Source organism: Oryx dammah, unplaced genomic scaffold (assembly GCF_014754425.2).
Source record: "Oryx dammah isolate SB20612 unplaced genomic scaffold, SCBI_Odam_1.1 HiC_scaffold_4, whole genome shotgun sequence".
Classification (NCBI taxonomy): domain Eukaryota; kingdom Metazoa; phylum Chordata; class Mammalia; order Artiodactyla; family Bovidae; genus Oryx; species Oryx dammah.
This window is the reverse complement of record NW_024070188.1, coordinates 77,802,341-77,818,210: the sequence shown is the minus strand read 5'-3', so window position 1 is coordinate 77,818,210 and position 15,870 is coordinate 77,802,341. Positions and strand designations below refer to the sequence as shown.

Sequence of the window (15,870 nt, the reverse complement as noted above, 5' to 3'; positions counted from 1 at the left end):
GAACATGAAGAGTGAAGTTTGGCTGTTGTTTCAGGTCCAGTCCTGAGTGGCCCTTGAACGTGAGGCATGTGTGACTTCATCATATGCTTTTGAGGCCATGTTTTTAGAAAAGTGCCCAGAGCAATAGAGAGATGCTGAGAAACTCAGCATCTTTCTTTATGGTGTATAAAGTGATTTTGACAAAAAGTCTGATACCAGTCATGCTGTATTCATTATGTAGCCATCATGTCCTGGCATTTCTGGTGGAAGATGCCCAGGGGTACAGATCCTGTTCAGAAAGGTACCCACTCATCACGTTTGCCCTTGTTTACTGGGGCCATGTGACGCCTGGTCCATGATTATTGGTGCTTTCTAAATGTGTGTTGAAATGAATGAGATAATGCTTTTGACAAATAAGCTGATGAGAATTTACTTCTTATCACGAAAAATTTAATCCAGACTTAAGGGACACAAGAGGTATTGTTTTTGTGTTTATTTTGTTTTCCCATTGGTACTCATTGAGTATATGCTTCAGAAATAGACAGCTGCGGGTTCAAATTCTACCTCTACCATTAATTAGCTCTGGGACTTTGGACAATTCACTCAAAACTTATAAGCCTCAATTATCCCATCTGTTAATTGGAAATACTAACAATTACCTTACCAGATGATTTGCTTCAATTTCTACAATTTATTGTGGAATAAGAAAAAAAGAGGAAGAAAGTGTAATATGAAGACACATTTTAAAATACATGTGTATTTGTAATACACATGTACATCTGAAAACCTATATACAAAGAAATATCTAAATACAGTGGGAAATTTGGAAGAAAAGTTGGGTTTACTTTGGCAGGGAGAAAAGTAGGGAGAGAATGTATGAGTCAAACTAAAGAAAAGAAAACATTTTGTCATTTACAAAAAAGCATGTATGTGATCACGTTTATTTATTCATGTAAGAATGGATCTAGAAGAGAAATATAAAATATTTAAAACATAGTAAACCTATCTCAAAAAGATTATGAAGATTAAAGAAGATATATGAAAAGCACAGTGCCTACTTAAGAAATAATAACCTATAGTAGGAAATATAAAAGTCTTTTCTGGTACCAGTTTTCTGGAACTAAACTTGTTGGCTTAAGAAGGAGACGAAGTTAACACATATGTTAGTATTTCTGGTATTTTCTAGCTTATTGAAATTTGAACAATTGTTTCAGATTAAGACTGGAAATGTATAAAATATATATGGGAATGCCATTTTATGAACTTGGGTTGAAAAAATATGTTTAGCTCATGATGAACATATGTTTTCTGTAGAGATTTGAGCACATAGGTGCTTTGGCAAGTGGTAAAATTTGCGTGCACAGTTGAAGAATGTGTGGACTGTCTTTTTCCATGGGAGGTGTCATGGCAGCTGCAAGGCTCACCTTGCCAGGGATTTCACACCCTCTCACAACTGGGGGACGTGCAGTTTTTCTCAGAACTTCTTGGCAGAGAATCTTTTGACTCTTTAGGAAGAGGCCTGCCTTTTCCATTTATTGCTTTTTTTTTTTTTCCTGGGGAATTGAAGGAGTAAAAGCTAGGTCTCTATTTTTTCTAGTGACAAGGAACATGTTCTCCTGCAGTCTTTATTTTGGTGTTCCTGTCTGTGAAGAGAGACATTTGTTTGTCCCTTTTCTTGTTCCTCTGTTCCACTTGCTGCCCCTTTCCTGTCTTCATTCTTGTAACTTTCTGTGCATCCTTCCCTCTGATGACAGTGTGTGTCTCTCCTGATTGGAAGGATAGAGACACTTCTTTTGTGTGTGTGTATTCATTAACTTTTTTCTTTTCTTTTTTTAACTGAAGTGCAGTTGATTTATGCATGTGTTTTACATGTGTAGCAAAGTGATTCAGTTCTATTGCACACTTCTTTTAAGCCTGCTTGGGCTGGAGTCCCCAGCCACCCCACCTGAGTCCACGGATAGACCTTCCATCCAGTTTTCACGCTGTATTTCAGGGGAAGCCTCCTGTGCTGGGAAGGCCTTCTGACCTCTGTCTTCATTCTCTCCTCTTTGCGAGGACATGAACACGTGTTGTGCTGGCGAGGGACAAAATGGCAGTGGCAGTCGCTGGGTCCCAGTGTAGTACGACATGGGGGGAAGGGGCCCTAGAAAGTGACGCTGCTCAGTCGTGTCTGACTCTCTGCGACCCCATGGACTGTAGCCCACCAGGCTCCTCCATCCATGGGATTTTCCAGGCAAGAGTACTGAAGTGGGGTGCCATTTCCTTCTCCAGGAGATCTTCCCGACCCAGGGATTGAATCCGGGTCTCCCACATTGTAGGCAGACGCTTTAACCTCTGCACCACCAGGGAAGTCCTAGAGAGCCCAGGAAACGGAGAAGGAGAGAGGACCATCCCCAGAGAAGGGAGAGCCGGGGACCATTTATGGGGCCATTTATCGGTTGGGTCTCAGCTGTGGACTACCTGCTTGACGTGTATTATCACATTTAATCCTCAACAATTCTCTGAGGTAGCTGTTATCCTCCTGGCTTTGCAGAGGAGGAGGCTCAGGTGTGGAGAGGTTAAACCCATCTTCCAAGGCTCCTCAGTCAGTAAGAAGGGAGAATAAGGAGGGAGGGGAGCGGATGCTGTCCTTGACGGGGGCTCGGCTCATCCGCGTGACCAAGGGATGTGACAGACCTCAGCCCTGCTGTCGGAGTCCCGAGGGCCTGACTTGGTTCCAACACTTCTTTTTTCCATTCCGTTGCCTTGATGCCAAACAGCATGAAGTCAGGCCTGCAGCTGCTTCCTCCCGGTAGGAATGGGTGTGGGAACCCACGTCCACGAGGGCGGAAGGTAAAAAGAGCGCCCTTTCACATGCTGCCTTGGATGGTTCAGGGAGGCAGGAGCACCCCTCACCCAACTTGGCTCCATCACCACAGAAGCCCGTTTTCCTTCTTAGTGGCTCCTTGGATCCATCAAAGAATCAAATGTGAGGAACCATGAGGTCACACATGCACCTTGACATCTGGGCCCCGGTGTATGAAGAGGAGCTCTCTGCCTCACCAGGATGACAGTCCTCTTGTTATTTGGGGATTTGTAATGCTGGGCTACCCAGGTGGTGCTAGTGGTAAAGAACCCGCCTGCCAACGCAGGAGATGTAAGACTTGTGGGTTTGATCCCTCGGTCGGGAAGATCCACTCAAGGTGGGCATGGCTACCCACTCCAGTGTTCTTGCCTGGAGAATCCCAGGGACAGAGGAGCCTGGTGGGCTACAGTCAACAGAGGTGCAAAGAGTCAGACACGACTGCACACACACATATACAAAATGAAAAATCATAGACACAAACCATTAGTTTTATTTCTGGAACAAGACCTTATATATATTCTGTTTTGCTCAAGTTGACATTTACTTAATATTTCTGTCCTTCAGCTGGTTTGAATTAGGGGAGGGGTCGTCGTGGTATTTAATGGTTTAGTTTCATGTACAAGATGGAGGATGAAAAGCACATTTTTGGGCTGTCATCACTCATATTTTACAGAAGTTGCTCCTGGAGTTTGAATTTACATTAGACTCACATGTGCAAAAATATACTCCTAAATTTCTTTTTTAAAGTATTTTCTCACCATGCTGCTCTTTGCCTGAGAGTCAGTGTAAATTTTGGGAGCAGTAGAGTGACTATTATTTCCCATATTTTTATCTAGTAGAGAAAATTTAAAAAATTTTTCAGAAAGCATTGAAATCTTATAAAATCATAGAGTAGAATGCCATACATTTTAACCCCTATTCCCAGTGGCAGAAAAAAATGAGCTAAAATGACATTTTGACTGAAGCAAGAATCTTTGATCATTCCAACAGAGTTAATGATTGTCCTTCCTGTACATGAAATACTTTGAATTTTCCTTAGGGTGCCCCAGTTTGGGATTATACTTAGTGCATGCTGGGTGCTGAACTGCTTCAGTCGTGTCTGACTCTTTGCAACTCCATGGACTGTAACCTGCCAGGCTCCTCTGTCCATGGGGCAAGAATACTGGAGTGGGTTGCCATTTCCTTCTCCAGGGGATCGTCCGGACCTAGGGAGCGAACCGCCATCTCTTAGGTCTCCCGCACTGTCAGGCAGTGGTGCCAGGTAAACTCTCAGGAATCTCATTGGTCTCCCTCTTCTTTGGGAGGCACAGTGCTGTGCAGCTTGAACTCTTCTGCTGTAGATCCTGTTCTAGAAGGTTAGCTGAGAGTTTCACATTGTCAGTTTCACTTTGGCTGCTTTCAGTCAGGACAATGGTGATTCCTATAATCAGCTAACTGGGTTCATAGGGTTCTGAGTCTTTTGTTCTTAAGCTGAGTAAACAATGCTTTGCATTCCAGCCCATTTTTAATGTCATCAATAGCATACTTCAAGACCACTTTTTTGGCAGCGTGTTAATGAACGTTTTGTTGAGCCCCTTTCATCCGTTAAGGACTGAAATATCTGATTTAATCTCAGTGGCGCTTAAAATAAACTTTGTGGCTAAGTTTACTCAAACCCTTATTTGAAAGCTATTCTTATGGGCAGGCCCGGAGCTAAAGACTCCCGGCTTGTTGGCCCAGTGCTAACTCAGCCTGGGGTCAGGTTTGAGAACCATTATCAACATTCTTGGACTCTGATTTGTGGCTTCCTACTCTCTGTACAGTTTGGACAGTGGGTAGAGTTTAGTTCAGGTGATTTCTATAGGCTTTCTGATTAAATAATTGGTCAGATGGGTTCCTTGGATGATTAGCATCCTGGATCTGGAGACAGTAGAGTCTTAGGAGGAATCTAATGTCTGCCCTCTTTGCGAAGTCTTCTCTTCCCTGAAGTTCAGGACTACAGGCTGCAGGGTCGGGGGGTGGGGTGTGTGTGTCAGGGACCTCCTTGGGTCCCAGGAAATAGCTACCCAGCTAAGCCAATTGTATCTGAAAGTTTTTTTATCTCTTATAGCTTTAATTTTATTCTTTCTTTCTTTAGGATTGCCTTGTAGCAGAAATGGAGGATAAAGTTTTGGCTGTAGTAAGTATACCTTCTAAAAGTTACTGTAAAATTCCTTTTCCCAAAACAGTGCGAATCACGTTAATTAAAGTAAATGTATCGTGGCTAGGTATTTCAGGATATGCTTTGAAATACTGACTTTTGGGATGTGAATCTCTTAATTTAGGTAGAAAGGCAAGAATACAAGTTATTTAACAACAAGACCAACTAAATTGGGTATATTGGGGTCTCTGCTTTGCTCCCCCCAACACTTCTTCAAGGTATAATTATATTTAGATAGCTAACTCTCAGCTCTCAGGGTTAAACTAATGTGCAAATTTCACTTTTTTTTTTAATTAAAAAAAATCTTGGCAAAAATCTTATGATGGAAGGGGGATGTACTGTGACTGTTTAAAAAGCATTTTGTAACTATTCATCATCACTTCCTCCTTTTGACATAAGCCAGCCTGTGCTCTTTTGATAAGGCCTTCCTCCTACTGATGTTGAGGAATTTAGCAATGAAACCGCTATAAATATATTTTCCATAAATAGGGAGGTTAAACACATTGGAGGCATGCAAAAAGTGTCACTTCTTGGATTCTTCCCCCTTAGAAGAAAAAAATCACTCTTTAGAAAATCCTGATTTCTTTGGTTGTTTAATTTTGAAAGGTTAGATTAATCTGGGATTGGGAGAAATAACCACACATAGCCACTATGGTTTCTACATGGAGACCACTTAATAGGGATCCTCATGTCTCTACAGTAATTTTATCTGGTCAGTGTTTGGTGTTCAGAGAATGTCAGTCGTCACAGTAAAGCTCACAGACCTAAAGGTAAAATGCGAAACTATAAAATGCCTAGAAATAACAGGAGAAAATCTTGCTGACCTTGGGTTTGACAATGAGTTTTTAGATATGAGGTGAAAAGTGTGACCCATGGGCTTCCCTGGTGGTGCAGTGGATAAGAATCCGCTTGCCAACACAGGGGACTTGGGATCTCTCACTTATCCGAGAAGATCCCACATGCCACGGAGCAAGTAAGCCCACACCCCACACTACTGAGCCTGTGCTCTAGAGTCCAGACTCAAACTACTGAGCCCATGTGCTCTAGGTGCTGAAGCCTGCATACCCCAGAGCCCATGCTCTGCAACAAGAGAAATCACTACAGTTAGAAGCCTTTGCAATGCAACTGGAGAGCAGCCCCCTCTCACTGCAACTAAAGAAAGGTCCAGCTCATGCAGCAACAAAGACCCAGCACAACCAAAATATAAATAAATGGATAAATAAGTAAAAACAAATAAGAAGATTAGAATAGTCTGCTTGAAAGAAGAAAAAAAAGAATGCCTTGGATTGTGGATTGGTCAACTTGTTGACTCTTTTTAATAATGAAGGATGGAGCCAATCCCAGCTAGAGAGCACATCTGGATGTTTGAGTCCACTGAGAAACTCAGGAGTGAAAAAATAAAAAAGTGTGATCTGTGAGAGAAAAATCGGTAAAGTAGACTGCATTAAAATTAATATCTTTGCTCCATCAATGCACTGTTAAGAGAATGAAAAGACAAGGCACAGACTGGGAGAAGTTGTTCTCAGAACACACATCAGATAAAGAACTTATATTCAAAGTGCACAAAGAACTCTTCAAAACTCAATAATAAGAAAGCAAACAACCTAATTAAAAAGCAGGTGAAAGATCTGAACAAACACATCATGATAAAAGATATACAGTTGGCAAGTAAGTATATGAAAAGATATTCAGCATCACATTCCATTAAGGAATTTCAAATTAAAATAACAATGAGGTACCACTACACATTTAATAGGATAACTAAACTCCACCACATGATGACACCGAATGTAGAGCAGGAGGAACTCTTGTTCATTGCTGGTGGGAATGCAAGGTGGTGCAGCCACACTGGAAGACGTTGTGGCAGTTTTTTTCCTTACAAAACTAAACATACTGTTACCCTACAAACCAGCAGTTATCAGCCTAGGTGTTTACCCAAATGAAAGAAACTTATATTCACCAAAAGCTGCATGGGATATTCTAGCCACTTTAATCATAACTGCCCAAACTAGGAAGTAGCCAAGGTGTCCTTCAGTATGTGACTGGATAAACAATGGGGTACATCCAGACAATGAAATATTATTCAGCAATAAAAAGAAATGAGCTGTCAAGCCATGGAAAGATATGGAGGGCCCTTAAAGGCATCTGACCAAGTGAAAGAAGCCAATCTGAAAATCCAAAATCTTTATACTGTCTGATTCTAACTATATGAGACTTTGGAAAAAGCAAAACTATGGAGAAAATAAAAAGATCAGTGATTGCTAGGGGTTCATAGTGGGGGAGGAGGGACAGACAGGTGGGTGGAACTGAGGGAAGTTTTAGGGTAGTGAAGCTATTCTGTATGACACTGTGATGGTGAATACACGAGACTGTGCACTTATCAAAACCTGTAGAACTGTACACCCTAAAGAGTGAGTTCTAATGTAAACTATGGAACTTAGTTAACAATACTGTGTCACTATTGGTTGATCAGTTAATGTACCATAGATGTTAATGAAAGTGAAAGTGAAGTCGTGTCCGACTCTTTGCGACCCCATGGACTGTAGCCTACCATGCTCCTCTGTCCATGGGATTTTCCAGGCAAGAGTACTGGAGTGGGGTGCCATTGCCTTCTCCAGAGGATCTTCCCGACCCAGGGATCGAACCCAGGTCTTCCACATTGTAAGCAAGACGCTTTATCATCTGAGCCACCAGGGAAGTCCTCATGTTAATAGTATCTTATTATTAACCATTATAATAATATAGGTGTGTTAGAAACTGTTGAGATGGAAAAGAAAATAGATGGAACTCTGTAATTTCTGCTATTTTTTCTCTAAAATGAAAACAGCTTTAATTTTATTTATTTACTTACTTAATATTTTGGCTGTACCACTCCAGTGACATGTGGGATCTTAGTTCCCGACTAGGGATTGAGCCCACACCCCCCGCATTGGAAGTGCAGATTCTTAACCAGTGGACCACCAGGGATGTCCCTAAAACTATTTGAAAATATGAAATGCATTTTTCAAAAAAGGTGCAGGACAAAATGATTATTTTTTTATGTTGTCCGTATTTGGTATGCAGAGAATGTGAGCCATTCTTAAAAAACCACAGAGATGGCTGGGAATACGTGGTTCTCTTTAGTTGCTGAAAGGGGGTTTCCGCCCAGCCTGTGCATTTCAGTGGCTGTAAATAAGTTAATCTAAAAGCTGCACTTTTAAAGCAAAGCTGGAATAACGGCACTATTCTACACATTGCAAATATGGAAGCCACGTGCCACATGTTCACTGGGTGGTTTTATCACAATGTTATGACCAGAGCTAAGGATGATCAGTTAAGTGCATTTTTTAAAAAAAAAACTTAGTCGGAGATAAACTTGGTTAATGATTGACCTTCTCTATTTGCCTCTCCAACTCTAGGTCAAGGTTTTAAATGGCATCTGCGACAAGACCATCCGATCTACCACCGATCCTGTAATGAGCCAGTGTGCGTGTCTGGAAGAAGTTCACCTACCAAACATTAAACCTGGGGAAGGTTTGGTAAGGCTTCTAACAGCATTTGTTTATTTTTGGATAGCATCATCATTTTATTAAAGTTGCTGTTTTTTTTTTAAAACAATAATTCCATATTGCTTTCACTAGAATTTTGAATAGTAGAATTAGACTGATTTCCATTATGTAGTTAAGAATTTGCTGTCTTGAACTGTTGATATGTTTTATATCAAAGCGTCTTCAAAGTATAAAAATAAATACAGTTTTAAAACTGTAAACTCATATCTTGAGGAATTGTCTTAACAGTTTTATTTTTAGGTCTTAGCAATACAAGGAGATAGAGCACATTTCCACAAAGGAAAGATGGTCTCTGGGTAGAAAACAACATCTGCCATGAAGTCTCTATTAGCACTTAGGCTTTGTGTGAGAAGAGACAGGTTGAGAGAAATGATACTTTTAAAAAAGTTCAGAAATGTTTTAGACGTAATGTATAGCTCTGTAATAACAGGCCTCGAGAGTACCTACAGGCAGATACCTAGATCAGCACCTAGGTCCACATTCTTGGTAAGGAGAAATGTACGTAGAGCCTGCTCCAATTCGAAGTAAATGATGGCTTATACTGAAGTAAACATGGAAGACTTCCTGGAGGTGGGCTTATTCACATATAGAAGTGGAGAAGCGCCCGCTGCTGCTGCTGCTGCTGCTAAGTCGCTTCAGTCGTGTCCGACTCTGTGCGACCCCATAGACGGCAGCCCACCAGGCCCCCCCGTCCCTGGGATTCTCCAGGCAAGAGTGGGCAGAAACGGAGTTGCCGTTCCAAATGGTGAAGTTATCTAAGCAAAGCTCTCTGAAGAGGAATACCATGTAGAGGGAGAAGCTGATTACTCTGATAGTGAAAGTAGCAGGAACAGAGAGGCTGGGCAGAAACGTGAAGGTGTTAGTGTGGATGAGATACTCATCCCCAGAGGCTTGTATATTGCTGAGCAGGGCAAGTTCACGGTCAAAATGACTCCTGAGGAGGTTCTGTGATATAGCATTGGTACCAGGGTGAGCAACTACTCTTTGCTCTCTCTACCTTTTGCTCTTTCCCCATCTTATAAAAGTTTAATAAACATTTTAAAAAACCAATACATAGTGCCTCAAACTGCAGAGATATTTCTTCCAGGCTATGCATTCACCTCTGAGTTTGCCCATTGGGATGGAGTGTATTAATATTTATGCCTCCCTTAAAATGCAGGAATGCCTGTTTCTAATTTATTTCTTATATTGTGTTCCTGAGCAGTCTCTGCTCTTACATCCTGGTTTGGTTGTTCGTGGCTTAAATAAGTCATCGGTGCAGTGACTACTGAGACCAAATTAAGTAAATATATTGTGTCACTACACAGAGAGATGGTCGGGAGAGGCCCGGCGTTGTTTGAACTGCCTCATTCATTCAGCAGGTCTGAGAACATTCCTTCTGAGTCTTCAGACATAGAGTAAAATTCTGTGTGCCTGGTACACAAATTATAATATCAAAGAGATCTTGTTTCTGATTTCTTTCAGTAGTATTTGGTTAGTTCCCCTTCACCGCTCTTTGGATCTTGTTTTACAGTGTTTCAGGAGGCTGAAGAATGAGGGGTGTTCAGAAATGACTGCCTTTAATCTTTTGTTAAGTCTAAGTCTCACTTGCAGCTCTGTCTCTAAATGTTGGAGTAATGAGTTAATATGTTTGTGACTCACTCTAGGGTATGTACATCAAATCAACCTATGATGGATTGCACGTGATTACGGGAACCACAGAAAATGTAAGTGCATATCCATTTAATGTAAAAGCTATTGAACCTTCAAGCAGATTTGACAGTGTCCCTATTCTTTTCATTTAAATATGTGTATGTTGTTCTGTTATCTGTAAGGGAGTGTGGGTGCCTGTTTTATTTCTGTTGCTAGTGTGCTGCTCATCACCAGCTGTCATCAATGTATTATTTAAATTGTCCTTTATTGCTCTCATTCACACACCTTGCCCAGCTTGCACAGCCATCCTGTGTTATTTTTTTTGCGCTCTTGGAAGTGTTAACCCATAAACACAAAGGCAGTGATCTCTTTGTTGTTGAGAATCACTCTTAGAAGAGCTGGAATTGGTGACCATATGTGTTAAATATAGCGTTTTTTTTTTTTAAAGTGGAATTTATATGTGTCACCAGAGCAACTATTTTTGGGTTTTTGCACGATAAAGTTTCTTTTTATAGAGCTGTAGTTCATATTTGCATGATACTGAAATTTGTTTTATTTCCCCCTTAATCATTTGAATAGAAAAAGCAGGGCCATTTCTGTTGTGAGGAACTTGTACTCTGTTATCATCCTTTAGAAAATTCTGCTACATAAAAGGTTTTTCCTTAGTCCCTAAAACATTTTGAATTTGTGAAAAGTAGAGCTAATTGAATGCTTTCTTTATGCAACGTACAATATGGCTAGCTTTTGAATGACACTGATACAGAGCTTGAAATGTCTGAAAAACTTCTCTGCATCTGTGTAAAAGTAGCATGTGTCTATGGAATTAATTGCTATTTAATCAAATAAGACAAGAGGATGTAATTCAAGACACAAGAAACTTGATGACTACTTATCTTCATCGTTGTTGTTTTACTCGCTGAGTCATGTTGGACTCTTTGCGACCCCATGGATTGTAGCCCCCATACCAAGGGAACATTTCATGCAAAGATGGGCTCGATAAAGGACAGAAATAGTATGGACCTAACAGAAGCAGAAGATATTAAGAAGAGGTGGCAAGAATACACAGAAGAACTGTACAAAAAAGATCTTCACAACCCAGATAATCACGATGGTGTGATTACTCACCTAGAGCCAGACATCCTGGAATGCGAAGTCAAGTGGGCCTTAGAAAGCATCACTATGAACAAAGCTAGTGGAGGTGATAGAATTCCTACTGAGCTATTTCAAATCCTGAAAGATGATGCTGTGAAAGTGCTGCACTCAATATGCCAGCAAATTTGGAAAACTCAGCAGTGGCCACAGGACTGGAAAAGGTCAGCTTTCATTCCAATCCCAAAGAAAGGCAATGCCAAAGAATGCTCAAACTACCGCACAATTGCACTCATCTCACATGCTAGTAAAGTAATGCTCAAAATTCTCCAAGCCAGGCTTCAGCAGTACGTGAACTGTGAACTTCCTGATGTTCAAGCTGGATTTAGAAAAGGCAGAGGAACCAGAAATCAAATTGCCAACATCCGCTGGATCATGGAAAAAGCAAGAGAGTTCCAGAAAAACATCTATTTCTGCCTTATTGACTATGCCAAAGCCTTTGACTGTGTGGATCACAATAAACTGTGGAAAATTCTGAAAGAGGTGGGAATACCAGACCACCTGACCTGCCTCTTGAGAAATATGTATGCAGGTCAGGAAGCAACAGTTAGAACTGGACATGGAACAACAGACTGGTTCCAAATAGAAAAAGAAGTACGTCAAGGCTGTGTATTGTCACCCTGCTCCTTTAACTTCTATGCAGAGTACATCATGAGAAATGCTGGACTGGAAGAAACACAAGCTGGAATCAAGATTGCCGGGAGAAATATCAATCACCTCAGATATGCAGATGACACCACCCTTATGGCAGAAAGTGAAGAGGAACTTAATGAAAGTGAAAGTGGAGAGTGAAAAAGTTGGCTTAAAGCTCAACATTCAGAAAATGAAGATCATGGCATCCGGTCCCATTACTTCATGGGAAATAGACGGGGAAACAATGGAAACAGTGTCAGACTTTATTTTTGGGGGCTCCAAAATCACTGCAGATGGTGACTCCAGCCATGAAATTAAAAGACGCTTACTCCTTGGAAGAAAAGTTATGACCAACCTAGATAGCATATTTAAAAACAGAGACATTACTTTGTCAACAAAGGTCCATCTAGTCGCCTTCTATGGTTTTTCCTGTGGTCATGTATGGATGTGAGAGTTGGACTGTGAAGAAGGCTGAGCGCGGAAGAATTGATGCTTTTGGAGAAGACTCTTGAGAGTCCTTTGGACTGCAAGGAGATCCAATCAGTCCATTCTGAAGGAGATCAGCCCTGGGATTTCTTTGGAAGGAATGGTGCTAAAGCTGAAACTCCAGTACTTTGGCCACCTCATGCGAAGAGTTGACTCATTGGAAGAGACTCTGATGCTGGGAGGGATTGGGGGCAGGAGGAGGTGGGGACGATGGAGGATGAGATGGCTGGATGGCATCACCGACTCGATGGACATGAGTCTGGGTGAACTTCGGGATATGGTAATGGACAGGGAGGCCTGGCGTGCTTCGATTCATGGGGTCGCAAAGAGTCGGACATGACTGAGCGACTGAACTGAACTGAACTGAGGCTCCTCTGTCCATGGAATTCTCCAGGCAAGAATACTGGAGTGGGTTGCCATTTCCTTCTCCAGGGGATCTTCCTGACCTAGGGATCGAACCTGGGTTTCCTCCACTGGCAGGTGGATTCTTTACCACTGAGCCACCAGGGAAATACTTTTCTGATCTGGTGGAAATATGTGTTGAATTTTGAGCTTCAGCTGCTAGGTCTGTTGGTAAAATAAAATGGCGTGATCGTTGATGAGGGTTTGACACATTTGATTTTTACAATAAGAAAGTGACACTGCCTAAGGCATTCAGTGGATTACAAGTAAGTTGTGTGGTTCTGGCAGACAAATGAGTGGACGCTGGTAGTGTCTTCAAGCATTGTTTGTTGAGTTACAGTGAGAGAACTCAGACCACTGGGAATTTTTATACCATGACACCTGAGAGGCAAAAATGACACAGGATCCTCTCCTTTTAGGCTGGGGGCGGTGCACAAAAAAAAAAAAAAATCACAACAAATGTTCTTCCCTTATCCTTGTCAGAGACTTTGTGTATTTAGCTGAACCATTACATGAATATACTCATGTACCACTCAGTACATTGTTCTGAAGTTGGATAGATTCAGAGGGATGGTGAATGTCATTTCACTTTTTACATTTATTTATATTATTTTTGGCCGCATTGGGTCTTTGTTGCTTTGCACGGGCTTTCTCTAGTTGTGGTGAGCAGGGCTACTCTTAGCTGGCTGCTCCAGCTTCTCATTTTGGTGGCTTCCCTTGCTGCAGAGTGGGGCTCTAGGCATGCCGGCTTCAGTAGTTGCAGCACTTGGGCTTAGTTGTGGAATCTTCCTGGACCAGGAATCGAACCCATATCCCTTGTATTGGTAGGCAGATTTTTATTCACTGCGCCACCAGGAAAGTCCTATTTTAGCTTTTAAACAGTTGAAGTTTTGCATCTAGTAATTTGGTGATTGCATTAACAATGCAGACCTGTGCAGTTCCAGACTCAGTCAGGTCTTTGAACCAATTTCAGTCTTCGATAAACATATAGAATACTAAAATGTTACTTCCTTTCACTGTCTACCTAATCCCTGGCCTACTTTCCCCCCACGCACTGTAAGCTAAAGAAAACCGGCTTTGAATCAAATCAAATGTCTACTGATACATTCCGTAGAATTCCTACCAGACTTTTAGGACTGGGTGAGAGATTCAGGATTTACCTGCTCCTAGTGCCTCCACATAGGATGTACCTAAGTCATCCTAGAGAGAAATGGTTTCCTTCTTGTTCAAGATCAAAGAAGGGGAACTGGTCTTATTCCATCTGGTAATCTGCTGGAAAACGTCCATCATTCTTGCAGTCACCTTATGTTCATCATCTGGAATACGCTACATACTCTAATTCTTGTCGATGACAGTGGGGAGTTAGGTAAGAGCCCACTTCTCAAGGACTTGATCTGAATATTGTATACTTAGTGCTAGATATTTTACACTTAAATATTAAATGCTAGTAGAAAATGCCAGCTCCAGGACAGCTTTCTGTCTATCACTGAGGGTTGCTATGACTTTAGAGGCAGAATGTTTTTATAAAAGCCTAGTGTTGGAGGGTTAGAGTGGACAGAATTCACCAACTTCTTTCTCATGTGAATTGTCTCCACACTCCTCTATCTTGGACTCAGGTTGATGCAATGCCAGCAGGTCCTCTCAGGCCTTTAGTCCTTTTTTAATTTTTTTTGAGGTTACCTGAGAAGTCAGGATCATTCCAAGATCAGACAAACAGGATCTGGTGATTGTTTATCTTCTTTTTTTGATGTTGTGCAAGACCTTCACAGAAGTCTTGATGGGATCTTAGCCCTACTCCTCTTCCCCACCCCTGACGTGGGTTGGGAAATAGATGAGCCTCTGAAGAACGGATGCATTCTCCTCCAGGGCATCACTCTTCTGCAGCAGGCCGGATCAAGCATCATTTTTCAGTGTCCAGCACGTGGTGAAAATCATCAAGAGCGACTGCCCTTGGAAGAATTTTGGTATCAGGCTCTCTCTTAACAGTGTTCTGCCAAGCACAACGCTTAATCACTCAGTAGGACATTGGAGAAAAGAATATGTGAAGATCCTTAGGAATGGAAGTCAGACGTTCAGGACACTGGGACTTGTGTTTTTTTTTTCAAGATTGCTTATCTGTAAACAGGGACTTTCTGGCTTCAAGGCTATCTTTTAGAAAGTGAAGCTTACCTTAGATGAATCCTCAGGCAACTGGGACTAGACTGATTATGATCAGACTTGCCAAAGTTGACCTGTAACCATGGTTTCGGCATCTGACACCAGGGGCAAGAAAGGAACATTGATGTATTTGTTTAAGAAGTGCCTCAGGAGCAGGGGATTGGAGACAGACCGTCTCCCTGTGGTACCCACGATGCTGGTCTCGCAGGTGAGGCACAGCTGGTAGTTATGGTGGCAAGTTAAATGTTTTCAAAAGTAGCTGGCAAAGTCACCTGTGCCTTGTGTTGGCCCAGGTGAATCCAAGAGACTGTTTCTACAGTTTAATGCTACTCACTCATTTTTTTTTTTTCCTTGCTCATTTCTTGTTGAGCCTATCACAACAGCTGAGTGAGAAAGTTCAGCAAGGGTGTCTTGAGTTTAGCTGCTCCCCCCATCGCTGTGTTCGAAGGTGCTATTTATAAAGGATGGTTGTAAATTGCTTGAAGATTCAGTTATATAAGTCACAAAATAAAACATTCTGGCTTTGATAACAGTTGATTAGAATTTGAAATCAAAGTTTCATCCTTTCCTTCTCTTTTGATCATATGAAGTATCTTTTTTGTGTGTAATTCTGTTTTATTTTATTCCATGAATTTATTGTTTTTGCAATTAAATAATGATAATAAACCTATACTTCTAGGTAGGATTAGACATTACACTTATCCTAAAATACTTTTCAAATTCCTTGTCAAAATGTTTAGTCTGTAAAATGTATTAATGAGAGAAAAGAAGTTGAGAAGAAATTATGGCACAGGTTCCCTTTAAGATGAAATAATACTTCAACATATGGTTACAATTTATCAGGGGAAAATTTTTAAGGT

At 41.3% G+C, this 15,870-nt stretch overlaps 1 protein-coding gene across 3 annotated transcripts in view; it reads left to right on the top strand.

The window, feature by feature from the left end:
- CNKSR3 (CNKSR family member 3) overlaps positions 1-15,870 on the top strand; it is a 107,759-nt gene that overhangs the window by 76,083 nt on the left and 15,806 nt on the right. For all 3 annotated transcript variants that reach the window (XM_040238722.1, XM_040238723.1, XM_040238724.1), the window contains exons 5-7: positions 4,941-4,982; positions 8,402-8,521; positions 10,198-10,257. In XM_040238722.1, the coding sequence (XP_040094656.1) occupies positions 4,941-4,982; positions 8,402-8,521; positions 10,198-10,257 (222 nt within the window). The remainder of the gene's footprint in view (positions 1-4,940; positions 4,983-8,401; positions 8,522-10,197; positions 10,258-15,870) is intronic.